The sequence below is a fragment of the Ambystoma mexicanum genome, chromosome 10 (assembly GCF_040938575.1).
Source record: "Ambystoma mexicanum isolate Mex_15411 chromosome 10, UKY_AmexF1_1, whole genome shotgun sequence".
Lineage (NCBI taxonomy): Eukaryota > Metazoa > Chordata > Amphibia > Caudata > Ambystomatidae > Ambystoma > Ambystoma mexicanum.
This window is the reverse complement of record NC_090932.1, coordinates 1,122,390,504-1,122,417,676: the sequence shown is the minus strand read 5'-3', so window position 1 is coordinate 1,122,417,676 and position 27,173 is coordinate 1,122,390,504. Positions and strand designations below refer to the sequence as shown.

The 27,173-nt window shown below is 45.7% G+C and overlaps 1 protein-coding gene across 3 annotated transcripts in view; it reads left to right on the top strand.

Moving 5' to 3' along the window:
• LOC138492054 (protein transport protein Sec24C-like) overlaps window positions 1–27,173 on the top strand; it is a 255,965-nt gene that overhangs the window by 175,212 nt on the left and 53,580 nt on the right. For all 3 annotated transcript variants that reach the window (XM_069619003.1, XM_069619001.1, XM_069619002.1), the window contains exon 13: window positions 2,334–2,444. In XM_069619003.1, coding sequence (XP_069475104.1) covers window positions 2,334–2,444 — 111 coding nt within the window. The remainder of the gene's footprint in view (window positions 1–2,333; window positions 2,445–27,173) is intronic.

The following is a 27,173-nucleotide window of genomic DNA, read 5'->3' as shown; positions in this document are numbered from 1 at the left end:
GCCGGAAGTGGGGGAGCATGAGCCCACCGTCATTGACAATGAGCAGGTGGAAGGGGAGAGGAGAGTACGGACAGACCTGGAGAACACCCGAAGGGGTCTGAGGCCCCAGAGACTGGCCCCTGGTGATGAGGTGCTGGTGAGAAACCGGCCCCTCCAAGGAGAACTCTCTCTCACGTATGAGCCGGCGCCTTTGGATGTGGTGGCAATGAAGGGGTCAATGGTCACTGCCTCGGATGGAATGGCCTCTGTCCGTCACAATGCCAGTTTCTTTAAAAAACTGGGCGAGGGCAGACATGGACATGGCGGAGGTGCCGGATGAGGGCGGTGGTCCCGCTCTCCTGTCGGGGTCTCTGACCCAGGAAAGGGCCGAGTGAAGGAACTCCGGCCCGAGAGACTGGCAGGGGGTACCCCCAGAGGACAGGGCGAGGGAAACCTGCCCGTCTCACTGACTATGTGATGGACTAAGTAAACTGTTGTTGTGTCATGGATGCCCGGGGCCCGACGCTCACCTGGGAACCAGGGTGGATGTCATTAAAGGGTTCTCTAGGGACATGTTGGTGCAGTGTGCCGTGTGTGGTAGTTAGTAATTCCTTTGTTCATGTGTTTCGTTGTTATGAAAAAGGAGGAGTGTGGTGCTGCCCCATTAAGAGCGTGCACACGCGGCGGAGTGACGTTCCACTCCGCCGCATGCGGTATAAATAAACGGTGGCATTCCCGGCCGCGTCAGTGCGACTGGGGAGCCCAAACCTGAAGCAGCTGTGTGCGTGTGTGTCTGTGGACAGGCGGGGGCTCACGGGATCTCCCGCAGGGGCCAGAAAGTGCCAACAGTGTGGTTTACCTCTATTAACCATAGCGTAGTATGAGAATTGACTGAAAACAGCCTCTCGCCCACACCCGCTTTAAGCAATGCCTCAGAGATCACAACATAACTACGCAGCGCATGACGTGTGACGTCACAGTACTTCCGTCAAATGAATGGACGCTGAATGCTATTGTCTCCCTTCCAAGTTCCAACCATCTTTGCATTCTTCTAAGCGAGACACAGGAAACGGGCAGCTGCTGGTTAACAGCCTCGTGTCCCGCGCTCGCTAATACAAGTAAATCATGTTTTATTTGAAAAGGGGGAGGGGCACAATTATTTATTTGTTCAGCCGTGACGGCAGCATAAGAAGTTATTAAAAGACACTAATTCATGTAAAACAATTAACGCATGCCTCCAAAGGGAAATGTATCCCTTGTCTGTAGTCTCTGGTCATAAAGGCACTGAAAGTGCATAATCTCTTTAGCATACTAGTCATAACTTGGGCCACAATTCAATGTTTAAATCCAAATAAATGCTATGTGTTTTGATGGCATAATTCAATTTAAGGGATCCCATTATTTATGTAAAGTAGAATCACCATCTTGGGTTGTCCATCTTGCGCTATACAGTACAACAGATATACTTCCAGAGTCCATACATATGGTAAGATCATAAAGACATAGATATCATCTACAGTGTCTTATTTGCATGTACTGCTAACAATCAAACTTCTCATACCATGTATGCAGCAATGAAGTCATATTGCCAAATATCTTAAACCCCATCTAGCAAGTTAATGTTCAGCTCTACGTACTCTCCCATAGATATCTGTTTATACATATATCACAGAAAACTTGTTAGATCAAATTCCGTGTTCATCCCTCTGGGGTTCAAAGTTTCCAGCTGGTTTGTCCTAAATATCTCCTTTTGAGGGAGTAATGCATTCAAGTCACCCCCTCTCATAGGAACCTTAACATGTTTCAGTATAAGAAACTGTGTGTGCTGCAGCATGTTGGGCTTGTACAAAATGTTGTGCTACTGGTGAGCGTTCTTGATGGGTTCTCACATTGGACTTGTGTTCCGTCCAATGAGTTTTTACTTTTCCTGTGGTCATCCCCACATAAGAGATGACACACAGGCATTTAATAACATAAATCACATTGGAAGAGCCACATGTTGTAGAGTGTCTCAGCCAAATCTTTTTGCCACTGTAGGGATCGTTAACATAGTTGCCTTTGGGGCAATGCTGACAGTTTCTACATGGGAGTGTTCCCTTGAATGTAATCTCTTGTGTCTTGAGTAAGATATATTCGGCCCGAATCAAATAATCCGTTACTCATGAACATTTGCAATATGCAAAAATTGGTGGTTGATCAAACAGTTGTGCAAGGGTTCTGCTTCCCTCCCTGATGCCTCCCAGGGAGTGAGGCCCTCTCCATGCCAGAGGTGTGAGGTGTGTGACACCTCAGGGTAGTTTCACCTTCCCTCCCTGGTGCCCACCTATCAATGATGCACTCTTTCTTCTTCCCAGGTTTGTGATTGTCCTGGGAAGATCTTCATGTTCCATTCATCGATACCAACCGTGGACAGAAAACTCCAGCTCTGCTCATCTCCTCAGTCCAGTACCTGGAGCAAGGAAAAGGTGAGTGCTGGGTGTGAAGGCAGAATGCTTGAGAGAAGCCTGAAGAAAGAGAAGGACTTGTTTCCAGCAGAGATATTTTTGGGTTTAAGCAGAGGATAAGTCTGAAGATAACCTATCTAACACTTTGCCAATGGATACACCTGGGCCCAAGCCTCGAGGAGAGGGGGAGAGGGTTGGGGGTTAACACTTCAAATATCAGGGGGTGGGGAGGGAGTGGCTGCCTTCAAAGACTTACTGGAGCTGGGGCATACATGTGTGCGGCCATCCTTCCTGTTCGGACTCAAGGAATGTTTGTGGGAACCAGTGTCAAATTATTTGAAAGCAAATTGGGCCTGCGACATTGCCACAAACCTGATAGGATTTAAAGACAACAGCACATTTGTATTGATGCCCGCCAGAATGCTAATGCTGTAGTTGCAATATGGTGTGTGGTTGGTTGTGTCTGTTTGTAGTTCCTGGTGCATTTCCAGACACATTCTACTTTAATCCCACGTAAACCTGTGTGGCTCTGTGGGTGGAATTTCTTGGAGGTGCCTGCTGGAAGTCACGGTGCAGTTAAGCACAGATTGTGGGCCATGAATGTGTGATATGGCTTAGCATAACCTGACATACCATGACATGGCCTAGCATTCTGTAACGTGGTATACAAAGACATACAAGTTGGAGAAATAATGTTGTTTATCGTTATGAGCACATAAATGGAACCTCTTTAATGTTTGCAAAGCCAAAAGGTTGTCAGGAGTTGTCATTGGGTGGTCGCCAGGCAAGGTGGCAGCCTCGAGGTCCATGATCAGAAGAGGGCAACCTTTTGGCCTCTAAAACATGCAATTCAACCCATTAAAAGAACAGGGTTGTGCCAAATGGCGTTCTGCATGGGGGCACTATTTACCCTTTCACCAGCCCTGATCCATTGGATTTCAAGAAACTGAATATGCAGAAATGGCTCCATTCAACATTCCTTCTGTTATGTTATGTTACTTTGCATTTATATAGCGCCTTGTGTACCATTCGTATGGTCTCAAGGTGCTGGTAGGTTGAACGCCCTCGGGAACCGAAGTTCAGGTCAGTAGAGAGAGTTGAGAGAGTCAAAAGGTGCGTGTGAGCACCGGATATGTGTGCAGCTCGTGTAGCAATTGTGTGATAGCTGCTTCTTAGCTGTAGGTGTGGAGGCTGAGAGATCAGGATTATGTGATCGTTCTGGCAGGTTGTTATCCAGACCGGTTTGGCTGCGTTAGGCCTGAGCAGAAACGCCTAGACTGGAGGTTGTGTAACCAGCAGTGTTTAGTTAGGGTGATGGGGAGTATGAGGCAGATGATGGTATGAGAACAGCCAAGCCAAATGGTGTCATAGTATCGCTGTGTTCTAGTTGAGTGGTGGTGTAAAGAAGAGAGTAAGCGTGGAGATGTGGATATGGTGGTTTACCTTAGCTGCTTGAGACCGCGCCGACTCCAGTAGTTCCATGTACTCCATCCGTTCTATGTACTCCATCCATTGCATGTACTCCGAATGTCCACGCATTACAACCAGGTCAAGTACTCAGAAAAGTGCGTTTCAATGTCCTTTCAAACCATTCTATGTAAGTCACGCTATTCTATGCATTCCAATCCTTTCCATGCACGGCCAATCCGTTCCATGCACTCACTCTGTTTCATGTACTCCAATCCATTCCATGCATTCCAATCCGTTCAATGCATACGCGTCTGCTCCATGTTCTCGCATCCGTTCCATGCACTCCACTTCTTTCCAAGCACTCCAGTTTGTTCCAAGCGCTCCAATCTGTTACAAGGATTTCAACTATTTTATGCACTCGAACCATTTATGCACTGCTGATTTTATTTGTTCTATCTCAACGCTATCCTTTCTCCATGCATCATTGATCCACAAACGTCATCTTCACACGTTCCGTCCACTTAACTGGTTTCACACACTTCCCCTATTCTACAGTTAACCCGATCCATCTGTATACTTTACTTGTTCTATCCACATATTTCTATCCGTTCAACCCAGTTTACCCGTATGACCCAGATTCATTTGTTCCATCCAGTTCATCCGTCCCACTCACATACTTCACCAGTTCGAGTTTTAATGTAATACATAGTATGGCATGGCGAGAACAGGGGCCACTGACATGAGACACCGGTCATGTCATGCTTTCCCTCTTATGACATTTATAATGCACCTATACACAAATGTTTCATCAACTAGGCTGGTCCAAGGTTATTTATGGAGGGAGTACAGGCACAGTATGCTGTAGCGTGAAAGCATAAGGTGATCATCTACAGGACCAGTCACTGTATTATAGAAGGAAAGAAGACACTGAACTGTAGTAATTTATATTTAAGAAACAGTCAATAACAAAAGGAAGCAGTAAGGATACAGAACAGAGAGACGGTGGGGAGATGCATAGAACAGTGAATCGCTGTGCAAGGACAGCTGTGGTTACATGCTGTAGCAGCTGGTTGATGTGGGACTTAGTGCTTACAAATGCCTTACACCCACAGGTGCCAGGTGGTATTCTGGTAACAGGGGACTCACTGCCTCCTCCTGATTCATAGAACTGGCCGATTCCCCCCCCCCCTAAGGCTGCTGCTTTCCCTGCAGCGCAGGCTGCACCCAACCTTGGATGGCATTTGTGCCATGAAAGTGCCAGCAGTGGGAGTCCCATCAGGGTGTAGCTTGCCTAGTATCACCAGCCAGGCAACACAAGCATGATCACTGGAACCCAGCAATCGGGGCTCCTGCTCCGGAGCACTGGTACCCTATAATGTGGCAGCACTGCCTCTACCTCCTGAACGCAGCACCCCAAGCTCAACACGCTAGACTTTGAGTGCCAGAGAAGAAATAGTACAGATAAGACGCTGACCCACCCACTGAGAAGTATTGTGTCACGGTTTATTACACGGCACACTCCAGCCAGGGAACTCCTTCCCCTACAATGAATGTGGACACAATAAAACGCTTTTTACCTTTAATATACTGCAGATTCTTTTGAGTAGGCCTCCAACCCGCCTCGGACCCAACCTCCACAAACACCCTGTGTCACAATGGACTAGGAACCAGGCTGGTGTGTATTAATATGATATTTTATTAATGTATTATTCAATATACATGTGGATAGTCAAAATACAACAGCCACCAAAATTGTGGCCACACTAATGCACTATCCTATCTCGAGTGACCAAGTGGAAATGGGCTGTTACACTCACTTTTGTTTTAATGACAAAACAGGAAAATAACAATTCCACACAAAGTGATATAACCTATAGCTAAGCACTCCCCCCTGCAACACACACCCAAACATCAATTTGGACTTGATTTCGAGGGAAAATCGGTTTTGAGAAAAAGCAAATGCAAAGGGAAAATACAGCGGCACATGGAAATTCGTTTATACTGGGGCTTACAATGACAGGCAGCGCAGGGAAGAGGTTTAGCTTACAATTAGAAAATTGGTTTTCAATGACAGGGACAGAGGCTCATAACAGGTAGATTTCTAGGAAAAAGGGATTGCTCACAATGGGAACAACGGTTTGGGTTTAATAGAACAGATGCAAATAGGAATTTGTTTGGTAATGCACACAATACACGGACACATTTGGTTTTTAGTTACAAGGAGACTCCTTTTTTTGAGGCAACACTTTACTGGCTATAACAATTAAATAAACACACCAGGAACAAGATGGTTGATTTCGAATTGCAACAGTTTTGAACCGTGAATTTCAATGGGGGAATTAATTGATTTATTTAAAAATAAATACTAAGGATTTACGCAGACAACTGGGAGGTTTTTCAAAGGAGATACACTAACGTACACAGGCAAACAAGAGATTCTTCTATGGGGAGATGACTGAATAACACTGGCAATTTGGGGTTTTCAATGGGAAACATTGGATCTACAACTAAAAAAATCAAGGGCTTATGCAATTTTCAGCTGGGGTTATATGCTACTTACAAAACAAGCCTTGGTTTAGGATTCAGGAAAGCCAGTTGGATCTCAGGACAGATCGGGCAAGGGGTCTGGTCACTGCACTTCCAAAGATGGTAAGGTTCAGCAACCTTCTCTCCGTCCTCCTTCTCCTGTCTCCCTGGTGTTTGTGTGTGTGTGTGTGAGTCCTAGTACAGCCCCCCTTATATAGCAGAAATGACATCACTAATTTTACAATCTAGGGCAGTACCCTGTAATTATCCCTGCCGCTCGGATAGGACAGTTACCATCCCTCTCTCTGCCCCCTGTCAGGATTGGTTCAGGGGAGGTACCGTCTTCTTACTCATGAGCACCCGGATACCTCTGGGTCATGGTGCGCTATACAAGTAAAATAAACAAACAAACCATCTGTCTGTTTGCATTTATTTCCATTCTTTGTTCTCATTACAACTTTTTGGCAAAGAAGTATGTATCATAACTTCATAATTATACTAGCCACTGCCATATGAAACATATATTTGGTTTTAGCTGGTCATAGGGAATTAGGTAAGCCGATCGCCAACTCCATACGATGTAGAATGGCCCTATGGCACATTTCTGTCTTTATCATAAAATGTACAACAGTTATGAATATGTAAATCATCAAACATATTCCTAATTTCAATTTCCACCTTTTCATCCAATCTCATAATTGTCACATGTTCAGATCAGCCAGAAACCTAATCTAACTGCCCATTACAGTCGCCAGAGTCCCAGGTAATTGCAATTTATATCCTTAAAACCACCTGGCAATCACAAAAAAAATGACATAAAATTGAGATCCATCCTCAGTCTGATGGCGGCGCAAAATGCCTAAAACAAAATAGTCTTTTATATGAATGATGAGTGTGTCTGTCAGCAAATGGGCTGGCTGATTCATCCCCAACAGTCATCTGTTCCCCTTGCTCAGCCTGTGACCAGAGGGTTTTTATGAGTCTCTTTGAAATTGGCAGTTTGCTCTTTGAAGTGGGTGCAACAGTCACTCACACCTTCTTGTCATGCTTCAGCCACATTTTGCCTTTTTTTTAAAAAAAAAATCTCTGGGCTCCTGCTATCCTGTCTGCAGAACAGGGAATTATGACGGATATGTGTGAAATACAGCTGGATGTGGGGCTTGTCATGGTGAAGTTCCTGCCTCGGCCCAAACCATTTTTTCCTGAGGTAAGGGTCTCTGTACAGGTTACAGGAGTTTTGTGGGTGAAACCAATATACATTTGATTTGGTTGCCTCCACACATCATGTTTCCCTGACATTTTCTGTATGAGCAGTGATCTCTTTACCATTGTGGCTTTTTAAAGCCGTTTTTATTTGCAACACATGTGCAGGCTGATTTTGCTTTTAATGTTTAAAATCCTGTCTTGCAGGTCACAGGATTCTTTGATTTCTCCTTCTTGGGTGTATTTACACTGCTGCTTGTCCATAAATGATAGGAAGGCCCCTCTCCACATGGTTCTATAATTTGACATGAACCAAGAGAAAAAGCCAGGTCACTTTTGTTGCAGTGTTTAAATTCTTGCCACTCATGTGACAGGGAAAGCAAAGCAGGGCTGTTTTTTTGGTTTCAGTGTTTAAATGCTTGCCACTCATGTGACAGGGAAAGTAAAGCAGGGCAGTTTTTGGTTGCAGTATTTAAATGCTGCTGTTCAGGTGAAAGGGACTTGTTTGGGGCCTTTTAAATGCACCCCATAATTGGCAAATTGGTGAAGTGATGCAGGTCAACAGTAATAGGCAAGAAGTTACAACATGGGAATACCAGGGGCACCTGTGAATCTAGAATGGTCTAGTTCTGGCAACATGCTTTATTTACAAGTAAAAACCATGTCAACTTCAATGTGCGTGGTCAAAATATCCAATCAATCACATTGAAAAGAGGAGTTTCTTTCTCCCCGACTTTCCCACAGCTCTAAATCCACAGATGTTTAAGGCACTGCCCGAATTCTCAGGGCCTCTACTGGGCAGGTGTGTGAATCTCAGAGGTTAGGCAGCGCAGCCCAGGTGTATGCACTTCGAATCTGCGGGAACCTGTTGATTGAAAAGCAATCGGAGCCCCTATCATTAGCATCACTGGAAGTGGCACCCATCTTTTGATACTGGAGGGCATCAAGGGAAGTGACATTACAAGGAGTCAGATCATAGAAACTAACCTCACTATAATCAGTTCATATACAATTTAAGATACAGCGCGCTTCAACATTAAACATTGTTGCACTGGCAAACCATGTCTAACAATGAAAGGTGACCGCACTTCTCCAAGATCCGTTATTAGCACAGGGGCGTCGTTATTGACTTCCTCTGGGCCAATCAGAATGTTAAGCCTGCATTCAATAATAACTACTGCTATTGTAATCGTTTATGTGTGAGTTTTCCTTGTAAAAAATAAATAAAAACATTACATCAAAAAAGATTTCTTTCAACAGGACGCCCTCTCTCTCAGATGACACTTTTATTGGCTGCAACATCCTATTTAACATGAAAGACAAAGCTAAAACGGGGGGAAATGCTTTTTCTTTGTTATAAACAAACAGTTTACTTTGACATCAGTTCAACCAAGTTTGCAATTAAAATGCTTAATTTATGAGAACTATGTTATTTCAATATCGCAACATAAATCCACATTTAATTTACTAACCTATTTGCCTATTTACATTACCCAGTATTGATGTAACATGTTTTATTTCGCAATCAAAGCGCCAAAACATGTATTGCTGCAACCACTGTGTGATAACAGCATATCAATGAGCTTTGTTGGAGGAGGGCATGGACGCCTAGGGCCACTAACAAAAAAGAGTGTACCAAATGTGTGTTCTTTTGTACTTACATCTAAAACAAAGGAGCAATTAAACAGTGCGATATATCATTTACCATCTTTTCATTCAGACTAGGGACTGTTAAGTGGAAAACCTGTGCAGTTCCCTCTGGGACCACTGCAAAAGATTTAGGCTTACAGGTGTTGGCAGTAAACCCACTTGGCAGCTGTCTGTACCACACAGATTCACCTGGTAGCTGTGGCTGAGCAGTCAGACCTCTCTCAAGAAAAGTTAGGCAGTATGTGGAGTATACAAAATAGGGCAATTTACACAGTAGAACAAGCAAACACGGAACAGAGCTTGGGTGTAAAGATAGATAGGTATTTATTTATAACAACACATCTATAGAAAACATTCTGGCACTAATACGGCAAACAACTTCAATCACAATTACTATAAGTAAATCAATCCCCCTAACAATAGTTCGACAAGTCTAGGTTCAACGGCACCACTTATTTGCAGACAAAGGTGAATGCTTTAACCTAGATGGCACTCTAGTATTCGTTAGGATGGGAGAGAAAAGGCAGGGTATGAAATCAACTCAGTACCAACACTTTTACGAACAAATGCAAGGCAAGTAAGGCAGGGTCTACTGTAGATCGCAAAGTTCAGAGGCCAGGCCCACTCGGAGAGAGGCAAGGCGAAATGTCCCATAAAGTATCACAGTGGAAATGCACTTCGAGTCTTTGGCGCAAATTGTCACAGAAAGATTGGACCAGTTCAGAACAGAAAGTTAAGAAGGCTTGGAGGCGACCCAATGGAGAGGCGAGGATTAAGACACCTCACGCTAACCGTCCAAAGGGAAGCCAGGCGGACACGGTACCTTGTATGTGGAGAGACAGCTCCGGCGGGGGCAGTTGTTCCTGGTGGTGGATGCAAGTCGGGGCTTTGCCAAGAGAAGAGATGATCTCGTCGTCGAAGGAAAGTTGAAGATCGTTGCACCACCAGGGAAGAGACCAGCCGCGGAGTGCTCCGTCACAAGGCACCACCTTTTGGTCGCGGTATGGGATAGTGGCTATCCGGTTGCTGGGGTGCTCAGCACGGGCAATTCGACCACTACGCCCTGGAAGCGAAGAAAAAGCAAAGGGGACTGGTTGTTCCCACCAGTCAGGGGAAGAGACTCTCCGGCGGGGAGATCTCCTCTGTCGTCGGGAAGTGGTGAGTTGGTTCAGCAGGGCTCCACCGGAGGTGTCGTTGTTGCAGGTCGGCTCAGCTTTACCCTCATCGGATTCTTAGGTCCTGTGGCGACTTCTGAAGATACAGTCCCAAAAGCCCTGCTTTTATGCAGAAAACCCCCATTCATTCAGCCTAGCTGTCAATCAAAACACGCTAAGGGGTGAGCAGGGTGGCTCACCACTTGGGCCAATCACACCAGAGTGTGACTTGAGTTGGCAAGGCAACTCAGTCCAGGGTGCCTAAACCCCCTCCTACACCTCCTGTGGCACCCAGACAAAATGGCACCACTTTGGAGGGCCTCTGGGCAGAAGCCCGCCAAAAGTGGAACAAAGGCTCAACCTTTGGTTTAGGAGTCACAGAGACGAACACAGACGCCATTTTAAAAACCGAGTTCTGGCAGAAAATACCAACCGATAGATTTATTTAAGATAAATAAACCGGTGGTATGTTAGAGATTAACGAGAAAAAGTATTAACTTCCAACAATGGGAAGAATCCCATAGGGTTATATTCGGGGTCGAATATAACGAGTAGTTTCCACTGCCACCAGCCAAAACTCGACAAAGGGGGACGGGACAGTGCCCCCTCGAATAACAGACCCAGGGGTAATCGAATTACCCCTACCAGTACGTCCACAATAGGATGGTTTGTACTAGTTCTGTTAGTAAATTTAGGTCTAGTAAAGCCAATGGTGACTTTACATGCCCGGGGAGACAGTAGTCAGTCCCCGGGTATAAAGTCTATGGTGGGGGTCCTATAGGACGCCCCAGTGTTACGGCACGGAGGGTGCGGTGTAACACACATAGAAAAACATATGAGACCCTATGGAGTAAAAGACCCCATAGCCCATAGAACACATTGACATTCAAAGGAATTAACCACATTCATGTCCAAGAGTGGGAGAAAAGAGTCTCACTCTTGGCAGGATGGAAAAAAACAAACTCCAGAAATCCAGCAAAGCTGCTGGGGGACTCACTAGGTTAGGAAATTCTGCCTAAACAGAGAATTCTCCCTAACACTGCCCCCCCCCCCAGACTAAGGGACAGGAGGATTTAATCCACTCCTGGATGAATCTCATACCTCTAGTCGATGACATACATCCTAGAGAGACCATCAGCATTTTGGTGGTGACACCCTGGCCTGTGCTCAATGGGGAAATCAAACCCTTGGAGGCATATCGACCATCTTAGTAGTTTTGGGTTTTCCCCTTTCATTTGCATTAACCATCTCAAGGGTTGGTGGTCAGTCTGAATGACAAAAGTAGAACCATACAAGTATGGCCTAAACTTCTTCAGAGCCCACACGATAGCAAAGCATTCTCTTTCGATTGTTGCCCACCTTGTTTCAGGATCCTTCAGCTTGCTGCTGATGAAGCAAACAGGGTGCTCCCTACCTTTCCCACCCAGTTGACTGAGTACGGCACCTATTCCTACATTTGAAGCATCTGTCTGCACAATGAAAGTTTGGCGGTAATGAGGAGCTCTGAGTACTGGGGCTTGGCAAAGAGCCTTTTTCAGGTTTTCAAAAGCCTGATTGCACTCCTCGTTCCATCTAACCTTTTTAGGAAATTTGGGCGAGGAGATGACATTCAGTGGAGAAGCTATGGTCCCATAGTTCTCAATGAAATTCCTGTAATACCCAGTGAGGCCTAGGAAGGCTCTCACTTGGGTCTGAGTAGTAGGTGTTGTCCAATTTTGCACAGCTTCAATCTTACTGAGCAAAGGCCTTATTTCTCCACCTCCTACCTCATGTCCAAGATAGACTACCTTACTCTGTCCAATTTGGCATTTACTCGCCTTTATGGTCAGATTGGCTTGTCCAAGAGCCTGCAAAACATCCCTAAGGTGGGTTACATGTTCTTCCCAGGAATTGCTGAACACTGCTAAGTCATCCAAGTATGCCATGCAGAAGTCCTCCATCCCATTCAGAACCTGGTTTACCATCCGTTGAAATGTAGCAGGTGCATTTTTCAATCCGAAAGGCATTACCTTAAACTGGTATAAGCCAACGGGGGTAGAAAATGCAGTTTTCTCCTTGGCATGGTCTGTCAGGGCTATTTGCCAATAGCCCAACGTCAAGTCAAATGTGCTGAGGAACTTGGCTGCGCCGAGTTTATCCACCAACTCATCTGTTCTTGGCAAAGGGTGGGCATCAGTCTTGGTGACTGCATTAAGAGCTCTATAATCCACGCAGAATCTAAGTTCTTTAGATCCGGCCTTTGGTACTAACACAACTGGGCAAGACCATGGACTAGTAGAGGGCTCTATTACCCCAAGATCAAGCATCTTTCTGACCTCACCTTTGATGTGGGTTTGTACATTTTCTGACATTCGGTATCCTCTGCTTTTGACTGGCAGACAGTCACCAGTGAGTATGTCATGCTGGCCCAAGGGGTCAAGCCTGGTGAAAGCGAGAACAGAGAGGCAAACTGATTCAACATAGATTTGCACTCTTCTTGTTGCTCGGGTGTCAGATTTGAAGAGAGGTTTACTCCTTCAATTTTTTCATCTAAAGGTAAGCCTCTGAGGAGATCCGGAAGAGCTTCACTCTCTTCTTCTTCCTCTGATGATGCTAGAAGCAACGCTCCTACATCAGGTCTTGAGACATACGCTTTGAGTCGGATGGTGTGGAAGACTGTCGGAGCCTCCTTGGGATTGCCCAAGTCCACCAGATAGTTGACCTCTCCGAGTTTACCCACAACTCTGAAGGGTCCCATCCATTTGTCTTGCAAGGCCCTCTGCCTTGTTGGGATCATAACGAGAATGAGCTGGTCTTGAGCGAACTCAACCATGTTAGCCTTTTGATCATGCCAGTGCTTGACCAATGCTTGTCCAGCTTTCAAGTTATCGCTTGCTTCTGTCATCATGTGCGACATTCTCCTCCGGAGACCTATCATGTAGTCAGTCACTCTGACTGGCTTGGGGGGAGGAGCACTCTCCAACCCCTCCTTAATCAGGGCCAATGGACCTCTGACGGGATGACCATAGAAAAGCTCAAAGGGAGAATAACCTACTCCCTCCTGAGGGACTTCTCTATAAGCAAAGAGAAGGCATGGCAGTAGAAGGTCCCACTTACGCTTAAGGGGTTCCTCTAAAGCACCTATCATGCTCTTCATGGTTCGGTTGAACCGTTCTACCAACCCATTGGTTTGTGGGTGGTAAGCTGTTGAGAACTTGTAAGTAACTCCACAGGTTTTCCACATGGCTTTCATGTAGTGGGACATAAAGTTTGACCCCCTGTCAGAGATTACTTCCTTAGGAAACCCGACCCTGGCAAAAATACCAAGGAGGGCCTTAGCCACAGCAGGAGCTGTAACAGTCCTCATAGGAATTGCCTCAGGATACCTAGTAGCATGGTCTACTACAACAAGTATAAACCTGTTGCCTGAGGAGGTTGGAGGATCAAGGGGACCAACAATGTCAATCCCTACTCTCTCAAATGGGACTCCCACAACTGGGAGAGGCACTAAAGGTGCCACATTCTTGGAGCCAAACTTACCAGAGGTCTGGCAGGTGTGGCAGCTCCTGCAGTGTTTTTCTACTTCGGCCCCCATCTTCGGCCAATAAAAGTAGAGAGAGAGCCTTTCCTTAGTCTTCTTGAAACTCAAGTGACCAGCCAAAGGAATCTCGTGGGCTAACTCAACGAACTGTGGTCTGTTCTCTTGGGGTACTACAAGTCGTTTGTAGTCTCCAGGTGCAGACTCGGTCGGTTCACTGTAGAAGAGGCCATCTTCCCAGTGCAACCTGTATTTCCCAGGCTCTTGCCCTTCAGCCTGAGCTTCTGCCTGGTGGCGAAGACCTTCCAGAGTTGGACATTCTCTCTGTCCTTACTGAAGTCCGCCCTGCTGGGTCCACCTTCTGCCAGTAAAGACTGCAGCTCAGGATGGTTAACAGGATCCAGATCTCCAATGAGTTCCTGGCCTTCCATTAGCTCCTCTTCAGAGTCTAATTCTACCACACAGGGTTGTACCTTCCTCTCAGCCTCAGCTGGAGGTGGAGTTATGGGTGTAAATTTGGACAACCGCGGGGAAGTCCTTGTTGGCTGCACTGAAATGCTGGCTGCTGGTTTCGGTATAGAAGTCTTAGGTTTCCCTTTCGCTTCTGATTTCTTTGAGACGGCAGCTGACAATTCCAGTGGAGCAGGAGTGATTTCTTTCTTCATCATCTCCTGGAGGGTACCTCGCATGGTTCTCTCCCTTGCAGGTCTGGTTAGCTCCTGTAACCGTTTACTAGGAGGTCTGGGAGTATGCGACACAACTCCGAGAGTTTTCAAATCGTTACCCAACAGAACGCGTCCTGGTACCTCACTCTGTATGCTGACAGGGATCTTCACAGTCATGTCGTTACACTGGATGAGAACTGGTAACTGGGGAAGCATCTGCACAGGCCCTCCAGCTAACTTGGTGAGGCGTTTGGGTGCCTTAGCAACATCCTCAGCCTGAAAAAATCATTTATCCACCACAGTTATGCTGGCCCCAGTGTCCCTAATGGCAGGAGTCTTCTGACCATTCACCTGGACACTGTCCTTATAATACTCTTTAGTATTATCGGGGATAGAATTATAGACATCTAAATTCTGTTGTTCCCACAACCCCAGAGATACTAAAGAAACACTGGCTGAGACTCCAATGGGTTCATCAGCCAGCAGTAGAAAGTTTCCACTTGCCATTTGGACTTCCTCCTCTGGAGCGAAGGCTAAGGAGACAAGCTGGACCCCTGAAGGTTTACCCTTACATCTGGGATCTCCTTTCACGTGGTCAGTCGAGCCACAAACAAAACATTTCCCGAATGCTTTCTGGAATGGTGGCTTGTTCTGGCCTCCTTCCAGTTTGGCACCAGAAGACACACTATTCTGCTGCGGTTTTCCTTGTGGCTTACCCTTATGGTTTTGTTTGGGGCCCTCTTTGGAATTTGAGTTATTAGAATTCTCTTTTGAGTCTTTTTTAGGCTGTTTTCCCTCATCCTTTTTCTGAGTTGCCCCACAATCCTTATGAGAAGCCCTGTTGGCAACCCACAAGTCAGCAGCCTTAGCTAGCTCCCTGGAATCCAATTCCTTCGAATCAGCCAAGTGCTGTCTGAGCTCAGGAGAACAGGCATCATAAATAGACTCCAGCATAAAAAGATTCTTCATACCCTCATAAGTGTTCACTTTGTAACCCTTAATCCATCCCTCTAAGTTTTTCAACCCTTCACTCACCCAGGTAGCCCAAGGGGTACCATCATGCTTTTTGAGGGTTCTAAACCTCTTAAGATACTGGGAAGGGGTCTTCCCAAATCTAGCTATCAAAGCTAGTTTCACACTTTCGTAATCCTTCTTATCTACCTCCCCCAACTCCATTACCACATCAGTCGCAACAGGGGGAAGCCTGGAGAACAACCAGGGAAGTAACTCATTCCCTGTGATGTCCTGGAGCCCATGATTATATTCAAACAGTTTTAACCAATCCAACACATCCAATCTCGGTTCATACATACCCACTAATTCCTTCGGCATCCGGGGTCTTTTGGGACTGGAGCTTCTAGAGGAACCAGAGGAGAGAGAAGCATTTTCCACAGACAACTTTTTCATCTCTAACTCGTGATTAAGTTCTATTTCTCTGAGCCTTAACTCAGCTTGCTTCTGCTCAGCCTGGGCATTCATCCGTCTGAACTCTAGCTCTTGGTTTCTTTCAGATTGAGCCAAAAACCGTTTGTATTCTAACTCGAGCTTCATTTTTTCAAGTTCAAAATAAGCAGGGTTATATGTGGGACCTGTTATGGGCCCCGTAGGTACAGTAGGTAAGGCAGACAGAGGCTCAGAGTGGCTAACTTCATTAGGTTCACTTTCCTCTTCTGACTCATTATCAAGGCTTTGATTCAGATCAATACCATTACTGTTTTCTACATTCGCTGGAGAAGTTGGTTCCTCTGAACCAGTACCCAGACTTTGGTTTTCCTGCAATCTCGCTATCAGTTCTACTTTCTTGCCTCTTACAGAAAGATTCTCTTGTCTACAGAGGGCTCGTAAACTCTCAATATTTTCACCTGACAAGGATTCTTGACTGTAAACTTCCATAGTAGACATGTTTTTGAAAGTTGCTTTTTAGTGCTAAGCTTTGTGGTTAGTTATCCTAAAGTGTTGAAAAGCACTCTAAACTGTATACTGGATACAAATCCCACCGCTGTACACCAGTGTTAAGCGGAAAACCTGTGCAGTTCCCTCTGGGACCACTGAGAAAGATTTAGGCTTACAGGTGTTGGCAGTAAACCCACTTGGTAGCAGTCTGTACCACACAGATTCACCTGGTAGCTGTGGCTGAGCAGTCAGACCTCTCTCAAGAAAAGTTAGGCAGTATGTAGAGTATACAAAATAGGGCAATTTACACAGTAGAACAAGCAAACACGGAACAGAGCTTGGGTGTAAAGATATATAGGTATTTATTTATAACAACACATCTATAGAAAACACTCTGGCACTAATATGGCAAACAACTTCAATTACTATAAGTAAATCAATCCCCCTAACAATAGTTCGACAAGTCTAGGTTCAACGGCACCATTTATTTGCAGACAGAGGTGAATGCTTTAACCTAGATGGCACTCTAGTATTCGTTAGGATGGGAGAGAAAAGGCAGGGTATGAAATCAACTCAGTACCAACACTTTTACGAACAAATGCAAGGCAAGTAAGGCAGGGTCTACTGTAGATCGCAAAGTTTAGAGGCCAGGCCCACTCGGAGAGAGGCAAGGCAAAATGTCCCATGAAGTATCACAGTGGAAATGCACTTCGAGTCTTTGGCGCAAATTGTCACAGAAAGATTGGACCAGTTCAGAACAGAAAGTTAAGAAGGCTTGGAGGCGACCCAATGGAGAGGCGAGGATTAAGACACCTCGGCTAACCGTCCAAAGGGAAGCCAGGCGGACACAGTACCTTGTATGTGGAGAGACGGCTCCGGCGGGGGCAGTTGTTCCTGGTGGTGGATGCAAGTCGGGGCTTTGCCAAGAGAAGAGATGATCTCGTATTTAAGGAAAGTTGAAGATCGTTGCACCACCAGGGAAGAGACCAGCCGCGGAGTGCTCCGTCACAAGGCACCACCTTTTGGTCGCGGTATGGGATAGTGGCTATCAGGTTGCCGGGGTGCTCAGCACGGGCAATTCGACCACTACGCCCTGGAAGCGAAGAAAAGATCCAGTCCCAAAAGCCCTGCTTTTATGCAGAAAACCCCCATTCATTCAGCCTAGCTGTCAATCAAAACACGCTAAGTGGTGAGCGGGGTGGCTCACCACTTGGGCCAATCACACCAGAGTGCGACTTGAGTTGGCAAGGCAACTCAGTCCAGGGTGCCTAAACCCCCTCCCACACCCCCTGTGGTACCCAGACAGAATGGCACCACTTTGGAGGGCCTCTGGGCAGAAGCCCGCCAAAAGTGGAACAAAGGGCTCAACCTTTGGTTTAGGAGTCACAGAGACGAACACAGACGCCATTTTAAAAACCGAGTTCTGTCAGAAAATACCAACCGATAGATTTATTTAAGATAAATAAACCAGTGGTATGTTAGAGATTAACGAGAAAAAGTATTAACCTCCAACAATGGGAATAATCCCATAGGGTTATATTCGGGGTTGAATATAACAAGTAGTTTCCACTGCCACCAGCCAAAACTCGACGAGGGGGGACGGGATAGTGCCCCCTCGAATAACAGACCCAGGGGTAATCGAATTACCCCTACCAGTACGTCCACAATAGGATAGTTTGTACTAGGTCTAGTAAAGCCAATGGTGACTTTACATGCCCGGGGAGACAATAGTCAGTCCCCGGGTATGAAGTATATGGTGGGGGTCCTCTAGGATGCCCCAGTGTTACGGCACGGAGGGTGAGGTGTAACAAACATAGAAAAACATATGAGACCCTATGGAGTAAAAGACCCCATAGCCCATAGAACATATTGACATTCAAAGGAATTAACCACATTCATGTCCAAGAGTGGGAGAAAAAAGTCTCACTCTTGGCAGGATGGAAAAAAACAAACTCCAGAAATCCAGCAAAGCTGCTGGGGGACTCACTAGGTTAGGAAATTCAGCCTAAACAGAGAATTCTCCCTAACAGGGACATGGTTCTTACGATGAGTAAACCAAGAGAAAAATAACTTTGTGATGTGTAATTTATGAGTGGTGACTATTTTAACTATACATGAAGCAACACTGTGCTCCATTAAACCATGAGTGACGGTGTATTTTAATAGTGTACACATTGTGAACGGATTTATTTCTAGGAGCACTAACTGTTTCCAGATAAGACACAGTGGGAATTATTAATTTGCCCAGGATTGCACACTTTGGTTAAGCAGTGAAGCTGAGATTTGAACCAGCTCTGCAATTTAAGAGCTTGACCAAATACATCCAGAGCTTTCATTGGTGCAAATATGTAGATTTTGGCTTTCAAGAACTATAATAATACTGTCTTTGAGTGATTACTTGCAAAGTACACAAATCAATGAGTAAAGCAACTTGACATTCTATAAACTGGTTATGTAAAAAGAGTATGAGTCATCCGGGATGGAAGAATATATGTGTCAGAATGCAAAGTAATGCAAGCCTGAAAATGTCCTTCATTTTACACCACTCTGCTTTCAGAGCTTAAAGAAACCATGATAAGGGCACTGGGCTGGTGCCGAAAACCTCCTATCGCCCTTTGAGACCTGCTTAGTCTGAGGTATGGACATTAACATTTTATCTCCCGATCTAAGATCTCTAGATGGCTCAAGATGGTGAATCTTAGCACTGAGATATTTTGGTGCATTGTCATAATAGCACTTGTGCATCAGACAGGCTATCTTAAACTTGACCCGATCCTCCACCATCAGCCAGTGAAGAGATCTCCGTGAGGGCGACCCTGATCTCTTTTTCCCAAATGGGCTATCAGCCTAACCACTGCATTCTGTGCCCTTTGAAGTCTCATCATATGTTTGGTGGGAATCCCTGTCAATAAACTGTTACAGTAATCGAGATGGGAATTAGTTAACGCCCCCACAACCACTGCACGGTCTTCCGCTGCCACAAATGGAAGCACATTTCTATGGATGCGTAGTGAATAATATATGGCCTTCACTTTGGCGCCTACCTGGGCTTCGCTGCCCAGGTTTTCCTGCCATATACATCCCATATTCTTTACTTTTTTTGAGAACTGAATATCTTCTCCTAGGTCCCGTGTTATCTCTGGTTTTTCGGCCCTCAGCTTATTTCCTGCACTAAATAGGATTACCTCTCTTTTAGCCGCATTAAGCTGCAGCTGATTGCATGCCATCCATTGTTTTATTTCCTGCATGCACTGATCAATTTTTTCAAAGGCCTCCTCTATGTTCTCTGTTTCCACATAAATCTGGGTATCATCAGCATACGAATTGAATCTCAATCCATACTTCCGTAAGATGTCAAATAGTGGCCGGATGTATAGATTGCAGATCAATGGTGACAGTGCTGATACCTGTGGGACTCCACATTTTAGCCATAACAGTTCTGATAGAAACCCTCCCAGTGTTACCCGCTGAGTCCTATCCTTCAGAAATGAGCTGAACCATTTTACCACTACTTCTGAGGCTCTTCTCACCATCCCGATCCGTTGGAGAATGTTTTTATGGTTGATTGTATCGAGCGCCGTGGATAGATCCAGCATTAACAAGATTGTCGATCTATCTCTATCCGCGGCTTCCAGTAGATCATCCTGAACTGCTAATAAAGCAGTTTCGGTTCCATGATTAGGCCGGAACCCCGACTGACATTCATCCAGGATATTCCTATTATCAAAAAAGTCCTGAAATTGGCCGCAGACCAGTTTTTACAAGATCTTAGTCGGCCAACATAAGTTAGCTACTGGGCGGTAATTTTTAAAGACAGTTGGATCTAAATTTGGCTTTTTCAATAGAGGTTTTACCAGTGCTCCCTTCAGGGTATTTGGAACATAACCCTCCATTAAAGATTTCTTTATAAACTTTGTTAAGAATGGTGCAAGATTTGCAGCCAACCGAATGGCTGTACACGCTGGTATAGGGAATGCCAGATCCTTGGTAGGTTTCAGTTGGAGTATCTGGGTCAGCACCGTTTCCTTATCAATGCTTTTAAAGTAGAAGCTCTCAGCTTCCCCCTTCGATCTTTTAACTCTTCTGGGGGTTCCTCCCAGTTTTCTCCCATTTTCACTTTGGAGATATTTTCCTGGATATCCAGGATTATTTCTTCAAAAAAATGGTTACATTTATTAGCCTGTTCCTGGGAAGCGATAGTAGGGGCTGCCATACACTTTGGATCCCTGAACTTTGCTACTATGTCAAATAGTGCTCTGACTTGGTTTCCTGCCAATTTAATTTGTCTTTGTCTCTTTGCTGTGAAGAGAGATAGTTTGTATTCCTTGGACAGGATTTTCACCCTCACTGCATCTCTATCCTGTTTGGAAACCCTCCACCGCATGCTACGACTCCGAACGACGCAACTTTGGCAGGCTGAAACCTGTAATCTCAGCCCATGTTCCAGGGAACCCGCAGGCTGATTCTCCTACCATGGGCTGCCCTCTTTCCCCCTGCTCTCCCTCCCGTAACTATTCTTGTTTTTAAAATAAACCCCATCCCCACTCTCAGCTTCCCTTTTCCAGTCGCCATAGTCATAAAAGAGGGGCTCTGTACGGAGCCCTGCCTTCTAGAACCATGGTGGCCATCTTGGTAAAGTATTGTTTCCTTCATTCAATGAGTCACGTGTGGCATCCCGTTGAATGAAGGAAAAATACTTTTTTTTTTTTTTTTTTAGCACCCCAGGTTACCGCTTTGTTAACCTGGGTTGCTAATGGAGTTAATCCCCCATTCCAAGGTCTGGAATGGGGGTGGTCAATGGCCCGGTATACCTGCCTACATTTGAAAATAAAAAACCCTGAGATTTATGCCTTGCCCACAGTCACAAAAGACTCTACCCATTTGTACATGGCTCCGCCCACACGCCCCACCCACCTGTCAAAAGGTAAACTCGGTTGTTGTAGCCGTCATTCGAAACACGTTTTCAGTTTGCACTTTACAGTGGAATGCAATAAATGTGAATGTCCAAGGACATGCATAACCACCCAAATTGTATAGGACCAATGAGAGGCGTGCATTTCGGAAGAGCATTTTTATAGAGCAGTTGCAGCAGAGTTGCAGTCAGAAGACTAATCCCAAATTATTCTCGCCGCTGACAACAGCGTTCTTTGGGCAAGAATTTTCTAAGTGGCCAAACCCTGCCCCCACAATTCTATTTACTCGGAAAGCACGCACATTTGTGCGTGCACATTTCCAAAGAGCATTTCTAAAGAGCAGTTGCAGCAGAGTTGCGGTCAGAGGACTAATCCGGAATTATTTTCACCGCGGACAATGGTATGAATGTGATGGGACATTTACCTGGAATCACAACCATTATACCCTTCAACGCTGCTTAACTTTGACTTTCTTTTATATTATAGGCGTTCTTTGGGCACGAATTTTCTAAGTGGCCAAGCCCCGCCTTGAATCCGCACAATTCTATTTACTCGGAAGTCACACGCACTTGCTCGCCCGCATTTCCGAAGAGCATCTCTAAATAGCCGTTGCAGCAGTTGAGGCTGTTGAGGTGGTGAGGATGAGTTAGCGCTCCCCTTTTTAACCTATTTTTCCTTTTCAGCAATCATATCTGATGTAAAAATCACATCGTATTGTGTATGATCAAGGATGCCAGGGTCGTACACACTTGTCTCCGACATGCCATCGCGGAAGGAAAGGTTGGACTTATTGGATATAACAAAAGGCACGCCGAAACGAACAAGCCACAAAATTAATTTGACTCAGAGCTTGAATTCCGCTCACTGTGCCCGCCAGACAAAGGCTACATCGGACATACATACATTTTATCCCATAGGAAGTATGTGTACAGCTGAAGTTCCATCAGGCGGCGGGCTTAAAGGAGATTCCAACATTGATGATCAATCAGTGGTGGAATTGGGCTCGCCTCCTGACTCGATAGTTTAGGCGGGCTTTGTTTTGGAATCGGCCCTGGTGTATGCAAGTGACCTCCCAAATGTGCCCATGGAGGAAGCAGTCACAAAGGCCCAGGTTCATAGAGACCTTGCTGCTTCCCTGGCAAACGATAATATCTCTCTAATTGAATCTCCAATGCGGTCTTCTCAGAGTCTAATAACCTCTCCGCAGAACGGCAAACGATCTGTTGATGAACTATCGCAATCTCCGGCTATGTTTTCTGTATCTCCTCACAATTCTTCTGTATTGTCAATTTCATTTAAACAACCAACCTTGCGAAGAGTCGGGAACCCTCCACCGCAAGATCCAATAGCTCCTCCTGCAGCTACAAATGCAGGATTAGAACTTACATTACACGCCATGAATACGGCATTATTCTCCTTTGCCAAATTATATGAAGCTCTTGATTCGAGACTTTATGACCAATCCAATATGTTATCCCGCATCTTAATGTTGCATGATGGTGTGGCTGTTGGTGACCTGGCGGGGAGGGACATCGATCTTGAGGGGCACATAAGTAGGAAGGTTGGAATCAACTCTCATGAGCACTGGGATGATGGTTGCAATAAGATAAGGATGATAGATCGCATGTGTGGTGATGAAGTGCATGATTCAAAACTTACCAATTCTATGGTAAAAGGTGATATCTGTTACGCTCACCTGGCTCCCACAGAGGCGTCGATCTGAACTGGACAGCTGCAGTCTCCACCAACGTGACGAATAGAGCCGAGATGACGGCCTGGACTGGCCCACCTAACTTTGTTTGCTTGGCCCGTAGAAATTTTCTTCTGCAAATGGAGAAAGGAAATAACCACCCGTGGAGTTGAGCGTAAATCCCCCCACCCCAGTTGTTCTCTCCATCCTGCATTGAGCGCAGGGGCGCGTAGATTAACCAGTTGCTTCACTGGCTCGAAGGAATTGGTGAGTTCCAGAACAATATTGACTCTGAGATTCCCGGCAAGACGCCGTAAGTATGTAGTTCGTAAGAGTTCAAATGCCTGACTTTCACTCTTGTCCGATTCCTTGCAGATTGCAGCTTGATCCTAGTGAAGAGTTCCTCGTGGCAACCGGTAATATTCTGGTAAGGATTTGTATTATCCAACACAGTTCGATAAAATAATGTCAATATGTAGCCTGTTGCTTTCTCCTTTATTCAGGCGCTGAGAGAAAGTATGAAGTCTCGGGGAATAATGCCTCCGGCGGTAAAAGCAGGTAAGTCTGTTGTGGTGAAGAGGGTTCCCCTTGTTAGTTCCTTTGTTTCACCTTGCTGTCCTTTTGTTTTCCCTTAGGGGCCGGGTTCGGCGAAGATGCAGTGGAAGCTGCGCCGACCCGTGAAGAGGAATAGTACCCCCGGTGGTAAAATCAGGTAAGTCTATGGGGGGGTAACTAATATTCCTCTGTGTGTTCCCTTGGCTCACCTTGCTGTTCTTGTCTTATCCTTAGGTGCCGGAGTGCGGCGGGAACATGCAGAAGGATGCAGTGGAATTTGAAGATGCTGCGAAGGCCGATGAGTTCAGCGCGGCGCTGCAGCAGGCGAGGCGACGCGCATAAAATAACTTCTTTCTTCCAGCTCGAAAACACAATGGATCGGGAATTCAGGTAAGGATCAAAGGTATTGCTCTTGTTCTAACCTTTTCTCCTTCTTTCTCCCTTTTTCTAGGAGCTCCAAACTCGAGGCGGGCGTGGCAGAAGACTGGATGCAGACTTGCAGGCACGGTGAGCATTACGCTGCTGGATGCAGAATAACGCGAAGCATGTGCTGCTCTTCGGGCGTGGTTTAAATAGCCTCCAAAGTAGTCCCAGGTAAGTATTCCTCCCCAGCCCGCCCGAGTAAAGAAAATAGTCCCTAAGTAAAGTAGTCCCTTCCCAGCCTTTTTTGGCTTGGAGCTCTTGCAGCATGGTCTGCATCAGGTAAGTTTTAATCTATGAGCTATGGCACCAGGACTGACTCTCCATATGCGCCTGGCGCTAGCCCCTAGCAGGGGTTGGTGGGCTTGCTTGGGATGACTTGATGCCTGCTTCCGGGGTTGCTGGGCTTGGTCTGGGTCCCCGGGGGTAGGCATCATGACAGCACTCCCCCCCACCCCCCCCAAAGGCCCCTCCTAAAGTCGTTCTTCCCTGTGGTTTCGGTTTGTCTGGGAAATTTTTGTGGAATTTTTTCACCAATCGGGGTGCATGAACATGGTCACTAGGTTCCCATGACCTTTCCTGTGGTCTGTAACCTTTCCAGTCGATTAAATAAAAAAGTTTTGACTTTATCAGCTTGGAGCCCAGGATGTTCTTAACTTCAAATTCGGGTTTTCCGTCTACAAGGATGGGGTCTGGTGGCTTGGTTAGTCTTGTCCCTGGTTGCACTGGCTTCAAAAGTGACACATGAAAGACGGGGTGAATCCGCATATTAGCAGGTAAGTCCAACTTGACAGCCACCGGGTTGATAATGGCCTTAATAGAGTAAGGTCCCAAATATCTGGGGTTAAAGGTCCGTGTTCCCTTTAGAGGTATATGTTTTGTGGCTAACCATACTTGGTCCCCTATCTGGTATTGTGGAGTATCACTTATATGCCGATCAGCATCTTTCTTGTATTTTTCTTTCGCCTTTTTTAAATGTGTAGTTGCTTCCTTAAAGGCTTGTGTAATCGTAGCGTGCAGATGGTCCACTGCGGGCATTTCTAAGTGTTGGTGCGAGTCAAGGTCTGAGGTTCGAGGATGGTGCCCATATAAGGTATAAAAGGGGCTTTATCCAGTTCCAGAGTGTACTGAATTATTGTATGCATATTCAGCGATCCAAAGAATGTCTTTCCAATTACTCTGTCTGATGTAACATACAACACAGGTATTATTCGAGAGTCTGATTGGTCCTCTCCGTTTGACCATCGGTCTGGGGGTGGTGAATGGTCGATAACCTCACATCGATTTGCGCCAATTGACAGCATTTTTTCCAAAAATATTAAATGAATTGACTGCCCCGGTCAGAGACCAATACGGACGGAAATCCGTGTATGCGAACAATGTTTTCGAGGAACTCCTTGGCCAGGATTGAAGCTTAAGGTAATCCCTTTAAAGGAATAAAGTGGGCCATCTTGGAAAAAAGATCCACAATAACTAGAATGGTGTTAAATCCATTGCATGGGGGTAGATCAGTAATAAAATCTAACGATAAGGTGTGCCATGGTGTAGGCGGCTGGTTTTTTCTTTTTTCTTTTGACTTTTGTTTTGGGCACAAATGCCACAAGACATCACAAATGATTTAATATCCTTTCGCCAGGTGGGCCACCAGAATTGTCTTTTAATTTTAGATTCGGTTTTTGCAATACCTGGGTGCCCCTCCATTAGGGTATCATGATAATGGGAAATGACTAGCTCTTGTAGTTCCTTGTGTGGCAGAAATAGCCGCCCTTGGTAATGAGGCAGATCATTGGTGACAGAGTAGTCCGGGCCTTTTTTTACCCAGTCCTGCAGGGCTGTAGGATCAAAGATTTGCTGGATCTTTACCTGAATGTCCTCTAGTGTCTGTAGAGTAGTCATGGCAAGAATCCTTTGTTCTGAAATTATAGGTACTGGTTCTGGGTTCACTTCGGCCTCTCCCATCCCTATTCGGGATAAGGCGTCTGCCTTACCATTCTTACAACCTGGTCGATAGGTTATCACGAAATCGAACTCAGCAAAGAACAATGCCCATCGGAGTTGACGTGACGATTGGGCCTTGGCTGTGTTTAAATACTGTACGTTTCGGTGATCGGTGATCACAGTAATGGTATGCCTGGCACCGAGAAGATAGTGCCGCCAAGCCTTGAAGGCGGATTTAATGGCTAATAACTCCTTGTCGGTAACCGCATAGTTTAACTCGGGTGCTGAGAACTTTCTGGACCAAAATGCTACTGGGTGAAGCTGGCCAGTTTCAGGGTCCTTTTGAGACAGGACAGCTCCCATGGCTAGACTGGATGCATCAGTTTCCACTATGTATGGAAGTTCAGGGCGCGGGTGCTTTAATACAGGTGCAGACGTGAATTTCGCTTTAAGCTCCTGAAAGGCATTTTCAGCTTCTTCAGTCCACATAAAGCATTTATTTTTTCGCAAGAGTGCTGTGATGGGATGTACACCATGTGAAAAATCCGGGATGAATCTGCGGTAGAAATTGGCAAAGCCGAGCATGCTTTGTACTCCTTTAACTGAACTTGGTGATGGCCACTTAAGGATTGCGTCCACCTTTCGTGAGTCCATTCGGACTCCCTTTGGATAAACCCAAGGAATTCAACTTCTGTGGCATGAAAAACGCATTTTTCCAGCTTTGCAAATAGTTTGTGCTGGCGCAATTTCTCAAGGACTGCTCGGACGTGCTTCACATGGTCAGATTCTGAAGAGGAGTATACTAGAATATCATCGATATATATGACAACACAAACGTCAATGAGTTCACGAAGGACATCGTTCATGAAGTATTGGAAGGCTGCTGGTCCATTGCACAACCCGAAAGGCATCACCTGGTATTCGAATAACCCATACTTAGTGCGGAAAGCAGTCTTCCATTTGTCGCCCTCTTTTACACGTACCAGATGGTTTGCCCCCCGGAGATCTAATTTAGTGTATATGCAAGCGTCCTTCACTTGGTCTAGTAGTTCAGGGATCAGAGGCAATGGGTATCGGTTCTTAACAGTTATCTGGTTCATTGCGCGGTAGTCTATGCACGTTCTGAGGTCACCTTCCTTTTTGGGCACGAAGAACAAAGCTGAAGATGCAGGGGACTTGGATGGGCGTAAAAAGCCATTGGCAAGGTACTGGTCTC